The following is a 26,528-nucleotide window of genomic DNA, read 5'->3' on the forward strand; positions in this document are numbered from 1 at the left end:
GTGTCGGACGATGATCAGTTACAGACTTTTTGAAGCAGCAACCCAAGGAGTTTTATCAGACGGGAGTCACGCGACTCGTTAGTCAGTTGGACAAATGGCAAACTCATCATCATCATCATCATCAGCCTAGTTACGCCCACTGCATGGCAAAGGCCTCTCCCATACTTCTCCAACTACCCCGGTCGTGTACTAATTGTGGCCATGTTGTCCCTGCAAACGTCTTAATGTCATCCGCCCACCTAACTTTCTGCCGCCCCCTGCTACGCTTCCCTTCCCTTGGAATCCAGTTCGTAACCCTTAGTGACCATCGGTTATCTTCCCTCCTCATTACATGTCCGGCCCATGCCCATTTCTTTTTCTTGATTTCAACTAAGATGTCGTTTACCCGCGTTTGTTGCCTCACCCAATCTGCTCTTTTCTTATCCCTTAACGTTACACCCATCATTCTTCTTTCCATAGCTCGTTGTGTCGTCCTCAATTTAAGTAGAACCCTTTTCGTAAGCCGCCAGGTTTCTGCCGCATATGTGAGTACTGGTAACACACAGCTGTTATACACTTTCCTTTTGAGGGATAGTGGCAACCTGCTGTTCATGATTTGAGAATGCCTGCCAAACGCACCCCAACCCATTCTTGTTCTTCTGGCTATTTCAGTCTCATGATCCGGATCCGTGGTCACTACCTGCCCTAAGTAGATGTATTCCCTTACCACTTCCAGTGCTTCGCTACCTATCGTAAACTGCTGTTCTCTTCCGAGACTGTTAAACAATACTTTAGTTTTCTGCAGATTAATTTTCAGACCCACCCTTCTGCTTTGCCTCTCCAGGCCAGTGAGCATGCATTGCAATTGGTCTCCTGAGTTACTAAGCAAGGCAATATCATCAGCGAATCTCAAGTTGCTGAGGTATTCTCCATCAACTTTTATGCCCAATTCTTCCCACTCCAGGCCTCTGAATACTTCCTGTAAACATGCTGTGAATAGCATTGGGGATATCGTATCTCCCTGTCTGACGCCTTTCTTTATAGGGATTTTGTTGCTTTCTTTGTGGAGGACTACGTTGGCTGTGGAGCCGCTATAGATATCTTTCAGTATTTTTACGTATGGCTCATCTACACGCTGATTCCGTAATGCCTCCATGACTGCTGAGGTTTCGACTGAATCAAACGCTTTCTCGTAATCAATGAAAGCTATATATAAGGGTTGGTTATATTCTGCACATTTCTCTATCACTTGATTGATAGTGTGAATATGGTCTCTTGTTGAGTAGCCTTTACGAAATCCTGCCTGGTCCTTTGGTTGACAGAAGTCTAAGGTGTTCCTGATTCTATTTGCGATTACCTTAGTAAATACTTTGTAGGCAACGGACAGTAAGCTGATCGGTCTATAATTTTTCAAGTCTTTGGCGTCCCCTTTCTTATGGATTAGGATTAAGTTAGCGTTCTTCCAAGATTCCGGTACGCTCGAGGTTATGAGGCATTGCGTATACAGGGTGGCCAGTTTCTCTAGAACAATCTGACCACCATCCTTCAACAAATCTGCTGTTACCTGATCCTCCCCAGCTGCCTTCCCCCTTTGCATAGCTCCTAAGGCTTTCTTTACTTCTTCTGGCTTTACCTTTGGGATTTCGAATTCGTCTAGACTATTTTCTCTTCCACTATCGTAATGGGTGCCACTGGTACTGTATAAATCTCTATAGAAATCCTCAGCCACTTGAACTATCTCATCCAAATTAGTGATGATATTGCCGGCTTTGTCTCTTAACGCATACATCTGATACTTGCCTGTTCCTAGTTTCTTCTTCACTGCTTTTAGGCTTCCTCCGTTCCTGAGAGCATGTTCAATTCTATCCACATTATAGTTCCTGCTGTCCGCTGTCTTACGCTTGTTGATTAACTTAGAAAGTTCGGCCAGTTCTATTCTAGCTGTAGGGTTAGAGGCTTTCATACATTGGCGTTTCTTGATCAGATCTTTCGTCTCCTGCGATAGCTTACTGGTTTCCTGTCTAACGGCGTTACCACCGACTTCTATTGCGCACTCCTTAATGATGCCCACAAGATTGTCGTTCATTGCTTCAACACTAAGGTCCTCTTCCTGAGTTAAAGCCGAATACCTATTCTGTAGCTTGATCCGGAATTCCTCTAGTTTCCCTCTTACCGCTAACTCATTGATTGGCTTCTTGTGTACCAGTTTCTTCCGTTCCCTCCTCAAGTCTAGGCTAATTCGAGTTCTTACCATCCTATGGTCACTGCAGCGTACCTTGCCGAGCACGTCTACATCTTGTATGATGCCAGGGTTCGCGCAGAGTATGAAGTCGATTTCATTTCTAGTCTCACCATTCGGGCTCCTCCACGTCCACTTTCGGCTATCCCGCTTGCGGAAAAAGGTACTCATTATCCGCATATTATTCTGTTCTGCAAACTCTACTAATAATTTTCCTCTGCTATTCCTAGAGCCTATGCCATATTCCCCCACTGACTTGTCTCCAGCCTGCTTCTTGCCTACCCTGGCATTGAAGTCGCCCATCAGTATAGTGTATTTTGTTTTGACTTTACCCATCGCCGATTCTACATCTTCATAAAAGCTTTCGACTTCCTGGTCATCATGACTGCATGTAGGGGCATAGACTCGTACCACCTTCAATTTGTACCTCTTATTAAGTTTCACAACAAGACCTGCCACCCTCTCGTTAATGCTATAGAATTCCTGTATGTTACCAGCTATTTCCTTATTAATCAGGAATCCGACTCCTAGTTCTCGTCTCTCCGCTAAGCCCCGGTAACATAGTACATGCCCGCTTTTTAGCACTGTACATGCTTCTTTTGTCCTCCTAACCTCACTGAGCCCTACTATATCCCATTTACTACCCTCTAATTCCTCCAATAACACTGCTAGACTCGCCTCACTAGATAGCGTTCTAACGTTAAACGTTGCCAGGTTCAGATTCCAATGGCGGCCTGTCCGGACTTTTCAATAAAGTGCCCCGTTTGTCATATATTCGCATTGGCTCACTTTCATGTGACTCGCTTTCGTATATTTTGCAGAACTTCTTTTTATATGTGCTCTCTGTTGCGACTATAATTTCGGTGCAATTACTCACAATACATGACCGGTGACAGCTTCTCTTGCTCAAAACATTGTAACAAAGGACAGCGTCATTCAGATTTTTCCCTGGTCATTGCATGTGTACAAAAATGTAAACAAGGCTCTTGAATGACACAGAGAAAGAGATAGATGCACATGAGAGAAAGGCAGAGAGGTTAACAGTTTCATTCAAATATTTGTCCACGACTTATTCATTCTGTGGCCTTTACATATTTCATATGAGCGGCATGCACTGCTTTGCTGGTTTCAAACTGATATAGTTCTAAAGTTCGTGTGATACGTTCTTGACTTATTAGACAGAAAACATGGAAGCATGGATATCAGTAATTTCGGGCACAATTTTTGAGACATACTAGCATATTCTTTTACGAAAAAATACATATTTTACTTGCCTTGACAGTGCGTAGCGTTCAAGAATTCGTTTGCAGCATCTTTGATGATGGCAATGCAGTTAGTAATACAGTGAAAGCTCGTTAATTCGAACTTCAGTAACTCGAACTTATGGATAATTCGAACTGTACGATTTGGTCCGGCCAAGCTCCACAGAAGTCTATGTATAAAAAAGTCCGTTAATTCGAACGCGAGAAGGTTCCCTCACGGATAATTCGAACTACGCTCGCCTGGCACACGGCCAGAGAAACGCGCCTACTGCCTACACACAAGGCTGTATTGCCTCCGAAACGGAGAGAACGGCAAGAGAAGGCAAAATCGGAAAGAAATCTAACCGACGCGGGGTCAGCCAGAAGGCAGCGGCGGCTGCCGCCTCTCCGTTCTACGTAACCTCCGAGACTTCTTGCCCGTTACGAATCTCGGAGGCTTTGCAAATCTTGTACAGCTGCTAATGTTGTGCGGAGATGGCACGGCAAGCGCCAAAACACAGCGAATCAAGTACGTCGCAGCTGCGCTTGCAATCAAGAACCAACGAATCAGGACCTTCGCCACCTTCACATGTTCAGCGTCTTTGTCTCGGCAGTCTTCATCGGTTGTGCACCTCTGTTTTCAGCTTAGGTATCGGCCGTCGCGATTCATTGTGATGGTGTTAAGCCTCGGCTAACGTTCGTTTCGGTGGACATCGGTGGTGTGGCACAGTCGGACCCAGAGCTTCGACTTGAAGATGGCGTGTGCCCGCGGCACACGCCATCACTTTCTGACACGCCAAATTTCTGACATGCCCTACTGCTTCCAAATCGCAGTGTACTGTTGCTCTCCTTCACTTTCGTTAGTTCGAACTTTCGTTAATTCGAACTGAAGCGGCTTCCCCTTGCGGTTCGAATTAACGAGCTTTTACTGTAATGTATTTGATCGCTCGACAAATTCGGCCGAGCTGCAACGTGAGCGCCTCCCCCCCCCCCCCTCTAGTGAAGGGAGACGAACATGGTCACGCAACGTGTTCAGGGGGTAATGGTCACGCCCATCACACATTTTTCATGCAGCGAACAGTCAAGGAAGCAAAAGCAGTGCCGCTACGTTTTATACTTCATACTGTTTTAGCGCAGAATTGACAAAAAAAAAAATAAAGGGACACGAACTTGTGCTTTTGTAAATTCTGCGCTAAAACAGTATTAATTATGGATTACCAACAATCCCGAACCAACAATTTGCTCTGTGGTGTTTTAAATTGAGCGCGCTGGGGCGCGATTGCGCAAACAGTATTCCTGCCATGGAGGTAAGAAACAAAAGCTTGCCTTCTTCCATGATTTTTGCGATTGGCAGTCACCAGGGTAGCCTCAAAACGTAATTTTCACAATGGTTGCTTTCTGTGTTTGTACATAGCATAATATTTTTAAGAACTTTTAGTTTAGCTTATGACTAATCACCTTAAATTAGGTGTTTTTTTATAATCTGGCAACAATGACAATCAGTTTGTGGTTGCCAGACCTCCATCAGTGCCATCTATCGTATTTGCATTTAGAGGGATGGTGATGCCCTGGTCTACTGCATCGCGGCCTAACCCTATTGCTCTGATTTTATTTTTTTCCCCTTTGGCATGACCCTACTACATTGCTCTCACAGAAACTTGAACCGACAGTTTCGGCGTGCGAGGCTACTTGCAAGCAACGAAGACGTCAGGGCCTACCGTCGTTTCTGCTTATGCTGATGGGTAAGGGAAGAAACATTGTTCAGCACGATCGCTTCGCCACCGCTTAGCAGCGATCCTTGTTTATTAATACTGAAAGTGTTGCAGTTCCACATCATAGATGCGTGTTGCTTTTACCTCATGAAATTGGTATGAACATACCCCGTCGAGGGTCATAATCATCCGGCAGAAGATAGCTGCAGAAGGAGGGGGTGTAACGTGCACTCAAATCGTCTGTACGTTTTTAGTTTCTTTTCTTTAAAAAAAAAAAAAAACTTTTACAGATTTCGTTGATGGCGCTCCACGGATTATGTTGCGTGTAACACTCGTTCGTTCGTTACGCTCATCGCAGGTAACTGCCGTGGACGTATTGGTAGCGATCGAGTGAAAACAATCATGTGGGCTAGAGCAGTCAGCTGCTGATAAACAGCGCACTCTTGTTGTGTAAGTCTCCTATACGGAGTCTGATTTCGCTGCTTTGCTGTGTTGTGTTTCGTTTGTCCGATTGCTTTCAGCTGTGGCTTGTTGTCATGTGTCATGTCGTCCGTAGTTAGCTGCAGTCTTTAGTATCTATTGGTTTCCGAGGAAAATTTGAGTTTCAGCTACACCGATGGCAAGCCAATCGTTTCAACTTTTCCAAGGTATTTAAAAAAAAAAAATCTTTCCAAAGAGGACCCTTTCCTTTGCATCGCCGAATTTAAGGGAATTGTGTAGGCTGGCTATGACTGTTACCCACGGTGCATAATATTCCTACACCATGCTGTTACCGTAAAGAAAAAAAAAAGCAACAACAAATGCACGGTCAGCTATTGTGCAAATGGCAAGGTAGTTTCTCACGACGTGCGTTTACTTTTCTTTTTATCTTCATTGACCTCAAGCAAGTTTTTTATCAATTGAGTTTATCAATTAATGCTACAGTTATGCACTGATATAATTCGTCTTAGGTAGTGGCTTCGGATACTTACTGAATATGAATTCTGAACACTTACTGAATATGGATTGGTTTTGTGTACTTAGTAATGATGATGATCTTTGCTGACCCATTTCCTTCCTAATGCTAATAAAGCTACCTGCTGTAATGGCTCAGTGACTATGTGGCATCTGCTGCTTAAAATGAGGCAGCCAGTCTGATTCCCAACCACAGTGGTCTCGTTTTATTCAGAGCAGAATGCAAAAGAGCTTGTGTACTTGGTCTAGGTTCATGTTAAAAAATTCTAAGTAAGGAAAATTGATCTGCAACTGGCCACTATGTGTCATTTACAGCCAAGATGGTACTCTGGGATGTTAAATTTCATCACTCAATATTTTAAAAGCTTCAGAGCTTCAGCAAGCTTCAAAATTAAATGACTAAGGGAATAATTGTACCTTTCTTTAGCGTAGCTTCGTCCTGCAGTGGACATAAAATAGGCTGCTGCTGATGATGATGAGCATAGCTGTGCAGCGGGGAGTTATTTCTTTTGGATATCTCCATACTTGTGTTATCATTAAACTGTACAGCCACATGAAAGACGTAATTTTTTCATCTCGAGAAATACGGAGCACACTGGCATATAGCTAAACTAAAAAGTTGTACAACTGCTATCACTTTTGACACAGAAAGTGACAGCTCATGCTTGAAATAGTTCCATCAAATTGTAGTACTATTGATCTTAGTTTCTGAATGTGTCATGGGTTCTAACATTCCAGTTATGTGTGAGGTATAGCTTTGATTTCTGCCATGCTGCATATTTGGCTTGCAGAGCCACAGGATAAATAGCGGCATCATGTTGGCTGATTGAACCACCACTGCAATTGCATTGTATCTCATTTTAATGCATGCCATTCTCATTTACATTGCAGCTGCTAGAACAGCACTTGTCCCTTGCTCTAGGCAAAAAGAGCACATTTGAACCTAGTGAATGGAGATGCTCTGTCAGGTAAAAAGTGTGCATTCAGTGGCCACTGCCTGTTGATCGTTTTTTGTTTTTATGCAGAAGCACAAATAGCAACACCAAAGGCATTTGACAACACACAAGGAGCAGGCACAAGCGTGCCCTTCATATTCTAGCTGTATTCTAGCAGTACCTAATTTTTATTTTTATTTGTGAATGCTGCAATCCCTGTTCAGGATTTTAGTAGTGTGGGAATGAGTCACAGATACAAGAACTTTACAAAATGTTGACGTATAAAATACACAAATGGAGACTTTTAACATATTTGACAAACAAGAAAATACATTTCATAAGCATTATTATGCAGGCTGAATGAAAGAGCATTAGGCTGGCAACCTAAGAACGAATGAAGGGAAAGTTTACTGTGGCCTTGCCCCGCATTTCATTCCATTGACTAGTGTAGCATCAGCTTTATTGGTAATCATCGCCATAGCTCACCTCGCATTCCTCAGGTTGTTGGCTACGGGAGAATTGGTTGAGCTGGACATAACATTTACCTTGCTGCTTCTCCATTTTGTGAATAAATCATATAGAATGGCCTGCCTCTCCAGCTACCTTCACATCTTCACAGCAGTGACCCAGATGATGGCAACCTAGTCAGCCAATAGAGTGTGTTGTATACATCACACGACCTTCATTTGGGCGTCATCTCTGCTCTGGGCATAGTCTTTTGCATCATTTTATCAACAGTTGTCGCCATCACTGCACACTATCACCACCACTGCTACTCACCTCATGTTGCCTTGGCCATGAGTGAGCTGATGGAGAATTCCATCACGTCACCAGTCATTCTAGACACTGCAGCCCAGCTGGTGATGTAATGCTGCTACACTTCACTGTTTCGAGATCATATGGCATATGGCTGCCATACTCTCTCCTTGTTATGTCCTTACAGCTAGCATGCATTTAGTGATTGTGCTTCACTTCAAATAAAGCATCATGCTAAGCTCTTGTCTTTATGCGCTTGATCAGCTAACTGTATATGCCGTGATATGGGCTGGCATAATGAAGTGATTCTATTCTGATTCTTTTCCATTTTGCTCTTCATCAGTGATCTGAGTGGCACTCTGCCTACATTATCACTTTGGCCGGTTGTGATCGGTAGATAAGAAAGGAATTGAATTAAAAAAAAAAAGAATCCCTATATCAGCCATGGTGTTCACTGATATGAAAATGGAGCTCATGGAGGCAGACCTAGCTTATCAAATGTTGGTTGATATTTAGCACTGTCACTGTGGAAGTGTTGTTTAGACCTATGCTTTTTGCCATTGCTCTCTTCTTATGCCTACATTATGCAGCCACCTTCCACAGGCGAAACTGGTCATTTGTCGTCTACAATAAAGATTTATGTATTAAATGAAAATATAAGAAATGCCCATGTGCTAAGGTATCGATGCACAATGAAGAACGCGGCAGAGCTACAGCACTACAGTGTCATCTCAAGCTGTACTCTAAGACTGAATCCTATGTACCACAAATTAATAAAGATAATAATAAATTAATTAATAAAGGGCTTCTCACTTGCTCATTTTATGAATAGTCTAAAGTGCAGGGACGTAAATGCTTCATTTCACATAAAGTGTACACAGGTGGTGTTGTTAACATTCATTATTTGCCTGGTTTCATTGGATATGTGTCTCTTGGGGTGCTGCTCACTCTTGCAGGGCAAAGAGCCTACACAATGAAGTAAAACATGTGGCATTGCTACTGAAACTGACAGTAATCACCAAAACCTGTAGTAACATGCTTGGATTGCACACGCATGCACTTGCACATATACACACTCAAAGTAGAGTTTGTTTTCTTTTTCACAATTTGTTTGTCTGTTCTCCTTGAACCATGAGAATCAAAGAAAACTGGCAGGAGCAGGGTCGTGCAAGAAGATGAAACATTTTACTCTTGCATTCTTAAAGGGGCAGTGCAACATGTTTTTAACACCAAGAAAATGTTTGTAATCTGCAGGCAATGCTTCCATGAACATATGAGCCAGATCATTGAGCAGAAACAGCGCAAAAGAACTAGACGTAAGGGACAGACAGCGGTCACTTCTTTATGTCCTGTATTTTTGCACTGTTTCAGCTCAAGCTACTCTGCTCAACTCAAGTAATTTCTGCTCAACTGTTGACCCTCTTCTACATGCACCAGAAATATAGTTGGCTGTGGAAGCATTTCTACAGCCAACTAATATTCTGCTACATGTAAAAGGACGCCAACAGTCTTGCTTAAAAGATTGCTCTCTCTCTCTCTCCTGGGGGTTTAGAGGTGCCCTCCAGTTTACCCCATCAGTGGCATCGTTACAGCCCATAGGTGCCAGCTATTGCGTGCATCTGGACCATGGCACACCCCTTCAAATCTTTTAGTGAACAAGGAAGTTGCAGCATCCTGCTTGTCCTGTCACCGCTCTTTTTTCACTCTCAGCCACATTTGTCAAATGCCAACCTTCAAGGGCTACCATAAATGCACAGCAGAAACATGAAAAGTATGAACATAGCACTAGGCAGGGCATTGGCTATTGGTGGCCAACTGTGAGGAAGAAATGTTATGTTAAGGGGAGTGGAAAAAGTAAGCATTGCTCAATTTGTTTTATATCCATTGTTAGAGAGATTTATTGCCGTATTCATAAATGTATCTTAACTTGAAGCCCACGCTTGATTTAAAGGACGCCTGTCGTGAATGCACCAAAGGAAATGCAGTGAGTGTCTTGGGTGCATTCGCACCAGGCGTCGTTGGAGGAACATATCGTTGTTGGAACATATCAAGTCAAGCATGGGCTTCAAGTTAAGATACATTTCTGAATGCGGGGGTTAGCGTGTCGGGCGGTAAGGTATATGCGATGGTGTTTGCATAATACTGAGTTACCAGATGCTGGTAGTGATATCTTGCGACGCTTCATCTGGCCACAGTGCCTTATTGACATGGTTTTGTTTCACGAGTGTTCTTGTTGAAAAAACATTTGAAAGGCAACATGTTCACGATTACACCACTGCTGAACATTTACTCCCAAATGTAAGTAGAATACACTTGGTTACCGCAGTAATATCTCTCTGTCTGGTTGAGCTCTGTAGCACCAGGGGGCACCACCAACCTACCTGGTCACATTTATGCTTTGGGTAACCTAGTAATCCGCAAACAGTAAGAAGTTTGCAGACAAACTAAGCATTCACTGTTTGTCAGTCCTTTTCAAAGATTTCTTCTGGAATACATTCATTGAAAGACTCGCTTCAATGTGTTGTTCTCAGGTTGAAGAAAAAATGTTCCAGCTAGGGCCCCTTTATATTTTGTGCCTGGAGCACCGTTGTCACGACTCTGCACTTTGCAGCAGTAATGTTTTTCATTTCATGACACTGATGGCTCTAAGTGCCATGCATGAAATATTGCATAAAACTACATTTATGTTCGACCTGTGTCAGCCACTTTCTTTAGGTACACCTAACATTTACATCAGTAGTAGGTATTTGCATTTCTTGATGCTTGGTAACTATATGTTTGTCAGTCATGCATAGTAAAGGTACAAAAAAATTTAAATTAAGTCATTACATTTCTGATAAACTCTGTCCTTACTGCACTAAAAAAAAATATGTCAAATTGCAACTTTTTTTTGTGCTGCCAAATAATGAATGTTGTGTGTTTTAACAAAGATCATCATCCAGTGTATAGCTGTGAAAACTACTCATTATTGTTGGTCCATTTTTCAAATTTTGGGAGTCTTTGTGCATCTTGAAAAGATTCAAACAGGAGGTTTTTGTCTGGCAAGGCCTGTAGCATGTGCTGCACTTCCCAAATCGAACAGTGCAAATTGTGCTCATGACATTGTAGCTGCATACAGCATGGATGATAACGGCATGGAGCCACTCACGACTCCAGGCTTGCACTCATACCCCAAGCCATTTCCATGCTAACACTCCCAACACATTGACCAGTGCAGTGGTTTTCTTAGCTCTTTGTCTTCTCTGGTCTCTGATTGCGATTTAAGTTCAATACAGTTAGTTGCTTGTGGCCTGCCTGGTTCCTCCAGCATGGACATGCGCATGCTCATTCCTTTGGCTTTTATTTTCCTCAAATACTAAGTGATCATTTGTGTTCCCAGTGGTTCACTTTTAGTCTATCAATAATATCTGTGCAAGATAATATGTCAAACATACCTTGTGTGAGAATTCAACTTGAACGTGTCCACCTGGCTTTTTGCACCAGCTTGCTGAGTGATTTTTTTCTTTTCACTGTGTCAGTGGTTCTCATATCAGCAGTCTTATTCTACAGAGATGTGCTGGACGTGATTTGTAGGTTACTGGCTAGCTCTAACCCCCATATTCAGAAATGCATCTTAACTTGAAACCCACGCTTCACTTGATTTAAATGACACGTGCCGTGAACGAACTAAACGTAACGCAATGTGAGCGTCTTGAGTTCCTAAGCACCAGGCGTCAGTTATATCAAGTCATGCATGGGCTTCAAGTTAAGATGCATTTCTGAATATGGGGCTAAGTGACCAGCTAGAATAGCTTGTTTTCAAAGAGAATCTGATCTGACCAATCTTTGTGAAATAGGTCAGACAGGTTGCCAGCTGTCATAATCAATGCAACAGGTCTGAATATATATCTAAATATATATGGAATAAAATGAACTAGTAGGTATGCTATGAAAATATAGCTAGCAAAGTGTACCTTTTCCCCATTATGGGCAACTCGATTCAAGCCCATTGTGCAGGCATCACAGCAGCTAACTTTATCACTCCACAAAAGCACAAATTTCTTTAGCCTGGTCAAATGTACTAAGTTTAATCTGTAGATGCAGTGCATGTTTGCTTATGTTTTGGACTTTTAAAAGTTATCATGCATTTCAACAAAATGTATATTACAGTAAAACAAAAAGTAAATATACTCTTTGTTGCTATTATAAGTGTTCATTCTGAATTTTAAATTCTACAGGCTCACAAGCATTTTCCTGGATTACTTCTACATTATGCTAATTCAAAAGACCAACAATTAAGCTAGAATTAGATGTATGGCATTACAGTACAGCATTGTTAAAATGGAGCTACCAAGTTTCATGTGATCCCATCCCGACTGCATGCATTTGACTGCATCATACAGAGTGCAGTAGCAGCATACATTGCTGAGTATGCCTATGTTGCATCCACTGCCTCATCCACAGGGCATAAAAGATGCACAAGCGCTACAGGACAAAAATGACTCTTCTATAACCATGACATTCTTAGGACACATTTGCAGTGGCAGAATTGTAAGTACAGCCTGTGTCTTGGGTCGCTATGTTGCTTTTACGGGGTTTAGTTGTTACAGTGATGCTGTACTGCACATGTTTGAATATGTTGCAAGTAATATTTATTTTTAAACAAAATATGTAACCATGAAATGGCGCATTTACTTCAAGAAGGGAAGGGTAACGTTGATTTTTCTTGTTTTTAGTCCCGGGACAAAAAGCCTCATCCAGAAATTGTCGCGATCGGACTGCGTGAGTTGTGTGACACAGGTTGGTATGGTGTATGCAGGGGAGGAGTCCCACTGAGAGAAGGTCATGGAAGAGGAGGCCAGCTCGGACTCGCTGGCCACAAGCGAGGAATACGAGCTGGTCTGCCCAGAAGCACCTCGGCTGAGTATAGCTGGCAATGGCAGCCAGGATCAACTGCAGAGTCACTTGGGAGAGCTGCTAGCTGAAGGGTCTTCTCTGCAAAAGGTGGGTGGGGAGCACACTCCTTCCTGCAAGCAATACAGTAGAATGTCGTGAGACAACAAAGGGCCAGCAATACTTGTCCCATTTATCATAAGTTTGGTTTACTGTTGAAGCATAGCCAAAGTACACAGCATGGAGACAGCATGCACAGTGTCTATGGCAAACAGGGATGAAGAAGTACTACATTTTGTGTGTGTGCGTGCGTGCATGCGTGCGTGTGCGTGCGTGTGGTGGTGTGTGCGCACCTGTGTGCACAGTAGTCCCCTGTTAAGACGAACTTAAAAGGACTGTAAAGACATGTTTGTCTTATCAGAAGTTCACCTTAAAGGGCCCCTCGCCAGGCCACATAGCAAATTGTTACATGCCGTGTAGGGAGCGTTCTACTGAAATAATTTTTTAATTGGTTCATTATTAGCAGAGAGAGAAATATTTGAAGTGTCATGAACCATTGATTTCAGGAGGTTAGCTTCACTACCAACATCAACACTCTCACCACTTGCCCCATCTAGCCTCCGCAAGTGAAATTTCTTCCCTGTGTTCTCCCATACCGGAGCCGGAGGGTAGCATCACATACACGTTATGGTCCTTGCCTTTTTTTTTTCATGCATCCTTGCAGCGCGGCATACTTCCAAGTGATGCTCTTGTGCGCAAGCCCACGAGTGGTTGCGTTTCTTTCATTTTGCTCTGTGTATGATCTTGCTAGCTGTGCATGAGAACACCTGTGTTGTTATCTGGCTGCTTCTGCGAAATGGATCCCTCAGTGCGCACATGTTTGGAGAGGCTGGCCCGGCTCGTGGATCCTTACTGCGATATACCACATTGTTCTGCCACTGGAACCGCTGTCAGACTAGCTGTATGATGAGTCAGTGCCAAATGAACATCGAGGTAGGTGTGAGCGGATGAAAGAGCATAATTGTGCACAGGAACAGTGGAAGGAAATGACATAGTTTCATTCTCTGTGCACGCAACTGCATGACGTGTGAACAAGCACACAAAATGTAAGTACATCTCTATTGCTACAGTACGAAGTAAAACAATGACACGAAGACATTAGGTTTGTATGTCTTATTATTTCTCTAAAATTTAGTTCATCTATTGAAGCAACAGATCAAATAAATAACTGATGTTGCCTCGAATAATTCTCGAAGTCTCGTGTCACTGTGAGTAATGTCTTAGCACTTCCATTTACATATGCACACTTGTGCGACTGATGTCGACTCTCCAGCTGGGACCACAGCACCCATGATGAGAAGGATGCATGCTGTTTGGTTTGAAATTTCAGCTCTTTTCCGGACACGTAGCTCTGTAATATTTTGCAGACACAATCGTTAGCACACATTGTACGCACTGTGCTTGGCAGCTCAAAATGGCCAGATCTAGTGAGGGGCCCCTAAGTGATGCACATAACACATCTGGTACACCTCATGTGTCCACATGTACATGGCACAAAATAATAAATGAGACTGCATTAAAACGAAAACGAAGATGCCAAAAAGAGGCACTTATTGAACTTGCGTCACACGGAGTACAGCTTTATGAAGTCATACTTAACTCTTTCCTTACTACACCAATAAAGCAGGGGTAATATATGTCCCATATGTGCTGCATGAAAATTTAAAACTGCCAGCCCCCCTACAGACTTGCTGCCATCTAGTTTATTGTCTATGAACTAAACTTTCGTTTCCTGAATAGTTTTTTTCTCCTAAGTGGCAGCAAGTTACAGTGGTTACGGCATATCCTTTAATCATTAGGGTAGCAGACACTTCGGTCACTGGACCTTCGTGCAAATGACTTTGTTCATGCAATTCTGTTGCATATTCAAGTGATTGTTTGGTTGCATCTTGCAGCAGTGACTTTAAGGATGAATGGAGTCATCACATTTTAGTTAAGACAATGGTGGAGGCCCTCATAACCACTAAGCAGGTTTCACTAGGCAGAAAGCATTTTTTGTAGCTCATGTTCCTTATGACCTGGTAGAACATTATAGGCAGTTGATGTGAAAACAATTTGCGTATTTCAGATCTTTTTCCCTTGTTTCTACTTTTTTATGTTATCAACACAACAATGCAAATGTTTTATCCACTGTTCAATAAATTTTGTGCTTCACAAGTAATATTACATGATGATATTATTCCCTAGCATATTTTAAAATTAAGATCATTAAAAAGTACAGTTAATTTAGCTTTCAATTGATGTATAGCATGACATTGTAACCTTGATAATATTAATAAAAAATCATTACTAAAGCTTTTAAAAGGTAGCCAATTTTCCCATGGTAAGGAAAGAGTTAAGCCACTGAGTAATTGTTGCTTGTTGGGGCTATGCAAATCTGTGCACTGTCACATACGCTGTCATTTCACCTAGCTTGCTCAAAAATGAATGCCCTTATGTTGTTAAAGATAATGCATCATAGTATTCAGGGCATTATTAGCTGCATCATGTGTGAAGCGTAGTCTTGTGGCTCCTGGGCAGTACCCTCACCCAATCACCAGCCTGCAGAAGCGCATTGAGGACGTCCTCAATTATTGTTTCTCTGGTGTAAATTCTGCAGGTTTCCACATCATTAATGTCAGCATAGCTGTTTAGGTCCACAGAAATATAATTTGCTTTTCATGTAGCTATCAGAGTCGTGTCCCCCTCTGCTTATGCGGGCCTCTTTCTGACTTTAGTAGCAGGCTTAAGTGGAGGCTGCAGAAGTTCAGCTTAGCCGAATCAGTAGTTCATGTTAAGCCATGCTTTTTTGCATTGCTTTTCTGGGAAAGCAACTAAATGTTCACGCATTGTTTTTCATATAGAAGAATTCAACTGAAAGAGTCTACTATATTTTTTTCTACTGCCATTTTAATTGCAGGCACAGCTAATTAATAGAGGATATAGTGCCCCCCCCCCCCCCCCCCATTTTAAAGAATTAAATTTGTGCTTCGTTTCTCTCTAGGATTCAGCCCATAGTAGTGACGAAAAGGGTGGAGACGGTGAAATGAAGACCCCATTCGAGAGTTCTCCAGAAGAAGCCATGCCAGAGCCCAAGCCAAGGTCGTCATCGCTAGAGTCTGGTACTGTACCCTTAATGTGCTTTTCTGCATGTGTTGAACCTCATGTGGAATGATGCCTTCACTGTTAAACTTTCACTAATTTTAGTTAAAACACAATGGGAGCTATGTAAATGCAGCTTGCACAAATGCTTTATGCTTCTTGGAGATTGTGTGGCAAACAGGAAGTTACAGTTAAAAGGGTGTATAAAATCAACTTTGCATTTCTTGCATTCAAATCTGTCTTTATACATAGAAAACTTGAAGGCACTGGTATCCTAAGCAAAGTTCATTTTGTTTGCCAGAAGGGTAGACATTTGGGCCAGTTGGTACATTGTTAAATAGTGAAAATTGTGTGAAAACGCATTAGACTGAAAAAGTAGAACAGGACACACAAGCACTAACTTAAACCAAAGGTTTAATGGAAGAAGGGTGTAGGATTGGGCTTGTTGGTGAAACATGCTTTTAAGTTTGAATAACAGAACAAGGACAGCAGAGGGTACAGAAGAAAGAACAGAGTGCTGTCATTGAAAAGGGCCTGTTGTACGAAAAATGTGATTAAGAAGGGTGTATGATTGGGCTTGTTGGGTAACCATGCTTTTAGGTTTTAGGTTTTAGGAGAGAACAAAGAGCTGAATTTTTTCCTCTGTCCCCTCTGCTGTCCTTGCGCTGTTATTCAAGCTTTCATGGACAACCTCCACCCAGGTGGGCTGTGGCATTTATGCGAAGCCAGCCAAAATCGCTCTCAACGCTATCGTACACAGGGTTAAAACATCACACAGTGCATAAATTATGTAAAATAGGACAAAGAAAAGAAAGAAAGGAAGCCTCAAACATGCAAGAAAAACAATTTGCAGAAGAGCTGTTGCATTGCTCACACACCTATCTGCAGCTAAAAACAACTTGTTTCTGTCAAAGAAATAGCAGGCACGCAGCAAGCCACAACCTAAGTGTCTCCACAGCCTCAGGAACCTTTTGTTGCACCTCTTCTTTAGCCTGCTGAAGAATGCCCGTGTCTCTAAATTCAGGATGGCTGCCCAAGCATTGCAGTGAGCTGGCAAATGAGTCCTGCCAGCAAACAAAAGTGATGCTGCACGCTCCCTTAGCCTGTTATCAAGACAGCAACCTGTCTGAGCAATGTGCTCTTAGCCGCATGCCAGTGGAATTCTGCAAACCACACCAGGGGCGCGCAGCATGAATCACCTTATATGCCTAGCTGTGCATTGTGGTTCCTTGTGTTCGGTTCTGCTAACTCTACTGCACAAATTGGACAGATTGCGGGGTGCAGAAAACCACCTGTACACTGTATTTGCTTGTCATCATCTTTAGATTGTAGGATACATGGTGCGCATAGAGCAGATCCTCCAGCTTGTCCCCCTAAAATATTTTGAATATTTAGTAGACACCTCAGTCTGAGGTGCCTCCTTCTTGAACTCCTTCAGTAGGGTCTCAGCAGACGCAACTGTACATGAGAGAGCATGCGAACACTGCTACCGCTGTGGTTGTTTGTGGGGAAGCCTCGGTATTTTAGCTTTCTAAACTTCCACAACCGTTGCTTTATTTTCGTGTAACTACATTGAACATTCAACTTGCATAAATAACTGCCTGAGCACGTCTTCTGCCATGAAATGAACTATTTTAGAAGTACTGAATGTTGGGTGTGTTGGTAATCCATGATATAGCAAGGCAGATGCACACTGGAGCCAACGAAGGAATGCTCTTTATTCCAGAGCATGCGTTTATGTAGCTTTTGCCGAGACACTGGCGGCGTTCTGAGACACTGCTGGTGCAATGACACTACAATCCATACTCAAGAAAAAATGGTGCAATTAAAAATGGACGAGATAGTTCGATAGTCTGCACTCGTCTATGTTTTTCTATCTCGTCCCTGTATTCTTCCTTGAGAAATGAATGCCCAGGGGAAGAAAATAGCCATGATAACATGCAGCTTGCGGCAATCTCAGGAAAAAAAAAAAAAAACCCTCTAGTAGGATTTTACGGGCCAAAATCACGATATGCTTGTGAGGCATGGCGTAGTTGGGAACTGCACATTAATTTTGACCACCTGGGTTTCTTCAGCGCACACATAAATCTAAATACATGGGTGCTTTTGCATTTCACCCCCATCAAAATGTGGCCGCCGTGCATCTTAACACTTCAGTAGGCTTTTTAATATTTGCCTGAAGTTAAGCATCACACATTTTCAACGAAGTGCCAGTGTTGCCACTTGTAAACTTCAGCAAACATCTGGGCTGTTGCACCCCTACTCACCCATAAGTAAGTGTCATCTCTCGGTTGCGCATAGCGCCAGATTGTTCACCAAGCACAGCTGTTCATTTTCTGTTAAACTGTGAGCAGTATCTTATCAGGAGGTCAAAACAATGTAACCGTTACTGCATGGGTGGCTTCCACAGAATTACTTGGTTTAATGATAAAGAAAAGGAAACTGAGCTGCCTTGTGCGCTTTGGATTTCTCGGCAAAGTAATGCCCTTTCTGAACGAGATTCAGGTAGGATAAATGTAAGACAAATCTCACAACTAAACATCTTCAGTGGGGCTTTTAGCACAGGATTAAGGCACCCGGCAAGGGTTCGGAGCTGCACTGTTGAAACTGTATTGTAATTAGGCAATTGTCGTAGCAAGCAGTCATTTAGAAGCATCAGTAACCCCAGCACTTACTCATGCTGCTTGTGCTTTCAATGCAGAAACGAGACTAGGTGTTCTGGCTCTTAATGTGCTACTATTTACAAGAGGCTAAAATATTCTAATCATGGGCCCTGTTATTCTGATCATGGAAGAAGAAGAAACTTTATTAAAGAATAGTCCGGCAGTTCTTGCTGTGGTGGCCTCAGGTGACGGCTCGAAGTCCTTGGACTCGAGTGGCATCTTCAGCTTGCCAGACGGCCCAGAGCTGGTCTGCCAGTTCTGAACTTTTGATAGCCGCCTCCCAGCGGTGGCGACGCCTACGGAGAAGGCCCCCGGCAACTCCCGCATCCGGGGTGGCGTCGGGAAGAAGCGAGCTCGAGCCTTCTCCTGCTCTGGCAACAGCCACAATTATGAACGCGTCGCGAGCGGAGCTGCTTTGATTACCGTTGTCGCCGGCACATTCCCAGAGCATGTGTCGCAGCGTTGCTCTCTGTCCGCATATTTTACACACGTCTGTTGGATATAAACGCGTCTGTTGGATATAAACTGACATACAGGCAGCACAAAGAGGCATCCGGTCACGAATGGTCCACCATTCACAATGCAGGAAGTTTGTTAAAAGTATGGCACTGATACAAGAAACATAAAGAACATCAAAACATGGGATTACTGGGGAGCTGGAACAAAACAACAAAGTCATCCACATATCTAAAAACTGCTTTTGCTTTGTCCTCTGTCATAACATTCGAGAGCTCGTGGTCAAATTTTACAAGAAAGGTCTCTCCTAAAACTGAGGCCACCGAGAACCCCCACAAATCCTCCTGTTTTAGTTATGTAATTTTCTCATAGCAACTCCAGTTCAACACAGATAGTATGTTAGAAGTTCCAAGAAGCCATCCATGGAAATTTCATAGTTGTTCTGAAACCGTATAGGTCCTATGCCCTTTATCACGTCTCACGCAGCAACCAGGAGTTCTGCAGGCAGTACTGAGCACAACAGTTCTTCGATATCCACAGAGAAGTCAAATTTCACACCCGATAATCCTTTCCTAAGGCAGTCCACCGTGCTATTTAGAACTATAGTAGCTTGATTTTTCTGTGAGGAATAGTGTTCCGGTATATTCATCCTGAAATTTGTCGCTCAGCTTGGCGAATTTTGCTTGCTGATAGGAGAATGTCAGTGTAGAAAGGCGCACTCCGTAGTGATGCATCTCGTCACGCAGTAGTTTCTTCTTCTTTTGTTTTTCAAGCAGGGTCAACAATAGCTCAGCCCTGCTATCAGACTTTCGTACATTGCTGGACATGTTGCATGACAAAATTCTTGCTTTCAAGCTTATGCTCATTTAAATTGTTTAATATTAGTTTTGCATTTTAAAACAATAACTTTCTTTACCACTTACCCCACTTTGCAATGAGTTTCCTGCCTCTATGCAATGCCCTTAGATGCCCAAAGGTGACCATAGGCCCCATAGATGGGGCCATAATTCTTAACACATAGCATTCTTTGCCCCTTCCAACCATTTTGCGCGTGTGGTCTGTCTGGTGCGATCTGGGGTCTCTTCAATAATAAAAAAAGAAAACATGTCTGGTGGTGGGATTGGAACCAGGGTCCCCCAGCTCAGCAGGCATATACCCTACTGCATAGTTTTTACCTCTTCATTTGAAATTCCTGATGTCCCTTATGGGTAGTTTGTAGCATGGGGTGCAAAAGTGTTGAAAATTTTCTCAGTAAAGTGCTTCAAGCAATATAGTAATGTGCAGTATGTTTCGGTGGGCAGCACACATGCAATATATGTTTACAGTGTGCTAAACTCAAAATAATATAAGTTACAGGAAAACCGTTTTTCTTTTTCCAAAAACATGTCATGAGGTAACTAACATCTGTGTCACTATTGTTCGCCAAAGCCACCATTGGTCTCAGAAAAAGACTTTTTTTAGGTATAATTGTAGTTTTGTGTTAACCTCAGTGCTGTACAAAGGAACTGTGCCATTCTTTTTTTTCTTTCCTTTTTTTTCTTCTTTTTATAACTGTGACTTCATCTTATTTTCAACACCTCGTCTGCTTCTTGCAAGTTTGGTTGATTAAAATGTTGCAACATAGTTTCAAACGCATACTTGCCAAGTCTTCCTAATTAGCTATACAATGGTTTCCAATCATTTTGTTTGGTAGTATAGCTGTGGAAAGCAGCTCTTAGAAATCAGACCTTCTGATTCTTGATTTTCATGCACCAAGACTGCCACCACACAATGACGTCACACAATACCAATCTACGCCAGCATGCGTTGCACTGACAGTCTTGGAGGCCATGCCTAATACTGCTCTTCTCTGAAGCTCTCTGTAAACAGCAATGCTGGCGCTGAAGTATCTTAGAGGTGGTTTAGTGGCTTCCAGCCTTGTGTGTTCACTACCACACTGAGTCTGGCAGCATCGTGGTTTAAGAGTCTTGATGGCATTATACTTTGTTACCTGCTCCATTATTTATGATGATTACAATGATATATTATCATTTTTCTGATTTTAGTACACAGAACAATAAGTTACTCAAATGACTAGTGTCTTTTTTTATTATTATTATTTTTCTTCCCTTATTAAGATTGCCTAGACTCGCCTCACTGCTTGTCAAATTTCTCCCTAGGTCTCAAGTCTGGAACTTGGCAGATATGCAAATGTTGCTAGATCTAAATGTGCCAGACAGAATTGCATTGAGCTACACTCCATTTTTCTCTCTTTATTCACTCCTCTTTTGTTCCATGGCAGAGTCTGGTGTCATGCACTGGAGCACTTGTTTCATCTGGCATTCAGCAGGCTGGTAAAAATATTTAAAAAAATACTGCAAATTGCATTTGTTCTTGCTTATGTGCACCTTGGCATGAACTATCGTTGTACCAGGCTCTGAGAGAGGTAGACCAGTGGTCAGAAAAGATTAATTTATGTATAGTCACACAGAATATTAGCATTATTATAAGGTTACACTACTGCACTGTGCATGTTCACAAGAGAGGCTAATCTACCAATGCAATGATAAAGTCATGACTACTGTTATAGGCAACATACTGTAATTTCAAATCAATGTGTGTAGGACATACATCCTCAGATAGTCTCTTGTTATACTAGTTGCAGTTTTTATGATTTGCTGCTCAAAAAAAACCTTCAATTTTGTAAATATTTCCTCTTAAAGTGGCACCATGTAGACAAGTTTGAACTTGAATCAAGTGTGATTGTTATTGTGCTAGGTCCCGAGGTGCTTGGTGGAGAGCAAGCCTTTGAGGATGTGGCCTACCTGGGCTGTGCAGCGATCAATGCTCCACGAAGTGAGCTGGAGATACAACGCAACATGGCCATCCTTAATGATCAGTCCTCGGAGCAGCACATTCAGGTGGCGCTAGTAGTGCCCCCGGACTCGGAAGGTGTTGTCACGTGAGCATATATTTCTCTCTTTTTTTGAAAAGAAAGGGACACTGAAGGCAAACACTTTCAGGTTAGGCTGGTAGATAACATTTGTGGAAATCTTGAAATGTTTGGTCAGGAGACAAACATTTATGTGTGAAAAGAAAATCACACTTTACTGCAGAACTTATTGGTAAAATTTAAGAGCTGCAACATCATTATTATAACATTCCAAGCTGCACACTTCTCGCTGTGTCAGTGGTCACCACACTTACATCAGCAACACAGGCGCACCCACCCACCTTAAGAAAAGAAGAAAGAAAACAATTTACTGCACTGTACTTAGTTGCCAATGATGCAAAAGAGAGCTGTTGCTGAAATTTAATTGCCATCTATCTTCCACCTTATGCTCATGCTAATCCTGCCATCTGATCTCGGTAAGGGTGGCACATTTAATATTTCGCAGGAGTAATTATAAATCAAGCCTGGCTTTAGCTTTCTCATCAGTGTCCTTCTTTGTCCTTCTTAAGCAGGAGGTGTTACATCGGCATGGCTCTTAAAGACGGTCAGGGCAATTTTAATTTTGCTAGCAGTCAATGTTAGTTTTGCACCGTATTTGTTCATAAACATTTATGTCCATCCCATTCCACAAAGCACCCACGACTTGCTCAAGAATTTCATATACGGTCAAGCCTGCTTATAACGAACCTGAGTGTTGCGCGGCGTCTGTTCGTTATACCCAGAAGTTCATAGTAAGTGGATGACAGCTTAAAAAGAAAAGTGGCTAATGAAAACAAAAAATTTATTTCTTTGCAAAGAAGTTGGTGATGGTCATCTGTTTCTGCAGTGCAGATCTGATGAGGGCGGTCTCCAGTTTATTTAAAGCAGAAGCGTGCTCTTTGCCGAGGCTCTTGGCATAGGCAAGTTGCCTGAGGCTCTCTGTGTAGCCCGTGGCTACAGACACGCTTATGGTGGTTGGCTCCGAAGTTTCATCGTCATCCAATTCCTCCGCGTCGCTCTCTGCCTGTACTTCGCAAGTGATGCCCTCGTCCGTGCACGGTTCCGCAAAATCAGCATCTTCATCAGCAGAAATAAAGTCATCCCAACCAGTGTCGTAGCCCCCAATGTCGGAGTCGACGACGGTAACGCTGAGCTTAGTGCCACAAGGTGGCGGCTCTGCACTCCCCCTCCTCCATCGCATGCGCCTTCCTTGCCTCTGCATGTCGCGGTCAATCAATAAATCAACAAATTGCGCGTCATCCACGCCTTAGTATTGTGCCTGTAGCGAACAGGTACACAGCTCTGAAAGCAACGCAGCTTCTTTGATTTTCGGATTACAAAGGGCATGCACCGGTTGCTGCCATCCATATTAGTGCACAGAAGTACTGTAACGCACACTTTACTGTGCTTGCCGCCAGCACATGAGTCGCCTTTCATGGTGTGCGTCTTGTCCGGCAGCATCTGATAAAATATAACGCTGGTTCGTCTGTATTATATACATCCTGCTTCGTGTAGCTTGCAGTAATGGCTCGGTTTCTTACAAGCCAAGTGGCAATGTCTAGGTCACTTACCGAAGCTACCTTACCGACAATCGATTTAAAAACAATCCCATGCCGCACTTCGAATCGATGTAGCCAGTCATTGCCTGGGCAGAAGCCAGAAAAATCTAGCAGGAACACAACGTCTTTGGCTTTGCCCAGCATCATTGGTCCACTTATCGGAATGTTGTGAGCCCGTGCGTCGGTGAACCACTTAAGCAGAGCATCCTCTACGTCCGCATAGGTGGCCTTCCGCAGGCGTTTTCTGTTCTTCGAGTCGGCGGCAGAGATGGTGATCTTTTCCTTGTTCTTTAGAATCGTCAAGATGGTTCATTTAGACATGTTGTACTTCTTCACCAACTCTCAGTTTTTAGCGCCTTGAGACACTTCCTTCAAAATTGCTCACTTCATTGCCATGTTAAGCGCTTTTCATTTCGGGACCGCTGCAGGCACGGCATTTGTCTGCCGTCCTGAATTACAACTCGAGTCTGACTAGAACAAAGCGCAGAAGCGAGGAAGAATGGAGGCTAGTGTGGAGAGGCCTGCTTCGCGGTAACAGAAAACAAAACATCTGAACTTTAGCCGGCACCGTAGCGCGCGCACCGAGACAGCGAAGAAGGTGCAAGAAAGAGTGAGGAGAGGGGAGCGGAGTTGCGAGGATGGGCGGGAGGGCGATCTTGGAAGCCTCAAGCCAACACTCATGGGCAGTGCGTGAGGGAGAGTGTAAAGGGGCACGAAACGGATAGTTCGCCTCTGAGGCTTGGGAAAACGGACGGCGCGCACAAAGGGGTTGGAAGTTGTCGTTACTTCGCATCGCGGCTGTGGGTTTACGCCGTTTGTTCGCTGTAACCGATTGGCAGGGCTCAAAGACGTTCTTTATATGTGCAATTTTATGCCATTGAGGTCATGTATATTTTGAGTCGCATGGCTCTCATTCGTTTTAAGTTAAAGTTTGTCTTAAGTGGGGCCGTTATACACGAGCTCGACTGTAAATGCCACAGACAGAGGAATTGTAGTCAGCTGAAAATTTGTACTCCTAGTGTAAAGTGTAGACAGGCAGATGTTTTCATAAATGAGGTAGTTTAATTAGAATGAGTACAAATAGAGTCGAACCTTGATATGATCATGGTTAGCTTGAAATTCAAGATTATACAAATTTTGAAAAAAGTTGTGGCCAGAATGCATTAAGTACAACACATTCTGTTTCGGCGTGACTGAAAACACTCTCCCTGGCTGTAGAAGATATGAATTTTTGAGCCGATGCAAGAGCTCTTACAAGTGAGTACAGCCACGGCATAGAATTGCGAAGTTGGAATTTAATCTCATAGTCTTATGTGATCCTGGCAGAGACCTGCATAGTTAAAAAGCACTCACTGTTGTGTGCAGTGAGCGCTGGCAGTGTTGGTGAGGAAACAAGTGCAAAGTTCCAGAATGGTCTCCTCGACAACATTAAGGGAAGAATTGACCAGAAAGCCATCAATGACTTCTTCAACCAACAGTAGTCATGATAAAAAAACAAGAACGTATTACAGTCGCCGACTGATAAATCGGACACCGATAATGCAGACATGCTCGGTAATTTGGACAGCTTCGTGGCACCGCCAATAGCCCCATAGACTTAATGTATAAAGACGACCAATATTTCGGACAGCCGCTAGCTCTGCATTCGAATATCCAGACTCTGTCCGCGGCTGTAGCATGCGCCAACTCAGTTGCCGTTATCTTCTCTGGCAACCTCGATCAGACACCAAGTATGGCCTCGGAGACTACACACTAAACAGTAATCACTGAGGCTTTGCCTTGGTCGCTGCTCTACGCCTCTGAGATTTAACTGCAAATGCCGATCTTTGAGGCTTTTCCTGAATTGTGAGGTCACATCAACATCATGATCATCACATCCTTTTCCAGCACCCCTATGGCATGGTCCGGTATCGCCAGCCTGTTATGGATGTGCTTGTTTGTTTAGTTTGCATTCCAGACGGCACTCTGCTGGTTCCAAGAAGTCTTCTCGTGAAGTTATAATAGGCCATGTCAAATGGCACCAACGGTGCCCTCCCAGTTCGAATGAGCCCAACTCCGCAACTGAAGAGGCTGAATAGATGCCTACCACAACAAGCTCAAGTGCGAACATCATTGATGACCTGCTAGGCTGCGGTGAGCCAATTCCTGCCGCCGTTAGATTTGAAGATTTGCAGACGTCGGCATCGTGGTTTCGTCGTGTGCTGAACTGAGCGATCCCGAAATAATTGAGCAAGTTCTCCTACCATCAAACCGCGACTCTGACTCGGATGATGACGTGCCGTGTGCTCCGGAGCCTTCCACGTGCAGAGCCTTCCACGTGAGCCCTTGCAGTCCTTGCATCAGTGTACAGCGAAATTCAATACCGGCAGAAATAGAGGCGGTCTTGGTTGCACGTAAGTGGAAGTGCATGCAGCAACGCATCGACCACTAGTTCCTTGCACAGGGGCCTTAAAACATAAATAAGGTTATCTTTTTTTGAACACATTCATTTTTTCAGACATTCGATAGCTCAGACTTATTTACGTCCCCATGGAGTCCGAATTATCGGTCGTCAACTGTACCTTCACTTCATTGTTGTGACTGTCGTTTACTATGCATCATACCAATTTCTGATTATATGAATATAATATTACGAGGTCCTCAAAAATTAATATTTAGATTCGACTGTAATTACTAAAGTTGTCATAATTTCCCAACAAATAGCCTTCTAAATCACAACATAGAGACAGTTTGTACATCATGTCATTTCCTACAAATAAAATTACTTCCTGTACTATAATCCTGGTAGAAAAAAAATAAGTGATTTTTATTTATGTATTGCAGTGTGTTGATTTTCAACTTTACCAGATGTATAATTCATGTGAATTATTTTTAGCATGCAAGGTGCATGAAGAAAGTGTGTCACAAAATGTGCGTACAGTGCGTGTAAACATACTCGTATGAAATGTAAAATGTACCTGTATGCCGAATGTCAACGGGAGCAAGAGCCTCTGCCAAGCCACATGGCTTTTATCTCTTATTCCTCTTTCTTGTATAAAAAAGAAATAAACTTTATTGAGTTGAAGTGAATGTTAGCCATACTAAAGTATTGGACTGAAACTTCCCACACA

General features: G+C 43.0%; 1 protein-coding gene across 4 annotated transcripts in view; it reads left to right on the forward strand.

Moving 5' to 3' along the window:
• Positions 1-4,963: 4,963 nt before the first annotated feature.
• The window catches only part of GAPcenA (GTPase activating protein and centrosome-associated), a 127,671-nt gene continuing 106,106 nt past the window's right edge, over positions 4,964-26,528 (forward strand). For 2 of the 4 annotated variants that reach the window (XM_070524823.1, XM_070524833.1), the window contains exons 1-4: positions 4,964-5,201; positions 12,615-12,799; positions 15,732-15,849; positions 21,706-21,889. In XM_070524823.1, coding sequence (XP_070380924.1) covers positions 12,641-12,799; positions 15,732-15,849; positions 21,706-21,889 — 461 coding nt within the window. In that variant the 5' untranslated portion in view covers positions 4,964-5,201; positions 12,615-12,640. Of the gene's footprint in view, positions 5,202-5,529; positions 5,622-12,259; positions 12,347-12,614; positions 12,800-15,731; positions 15,850-21,705; positions 21,890-26,528 lie in introns of all 4 variants that reach the window. The other 2 variants (XM_070524831.1, XM_070524829.1) reach the window with 2 other exon arrangements.

This window comes from Dermacentor albipictus, chromosome 1 (assembly GCF_038994185.2).
Source record: "Dermacentor albipictus isolate Rhodes 1998 colony chromosome 1, USDA_Dalb.pri_finalv2, whole genome shotgun sequence".
NCBI lineage: Eukaryota > Metazoa > Arthropoda > Arachnida > Ixodida > Ixodidae > Dermacentor > Dermacentor albipictus.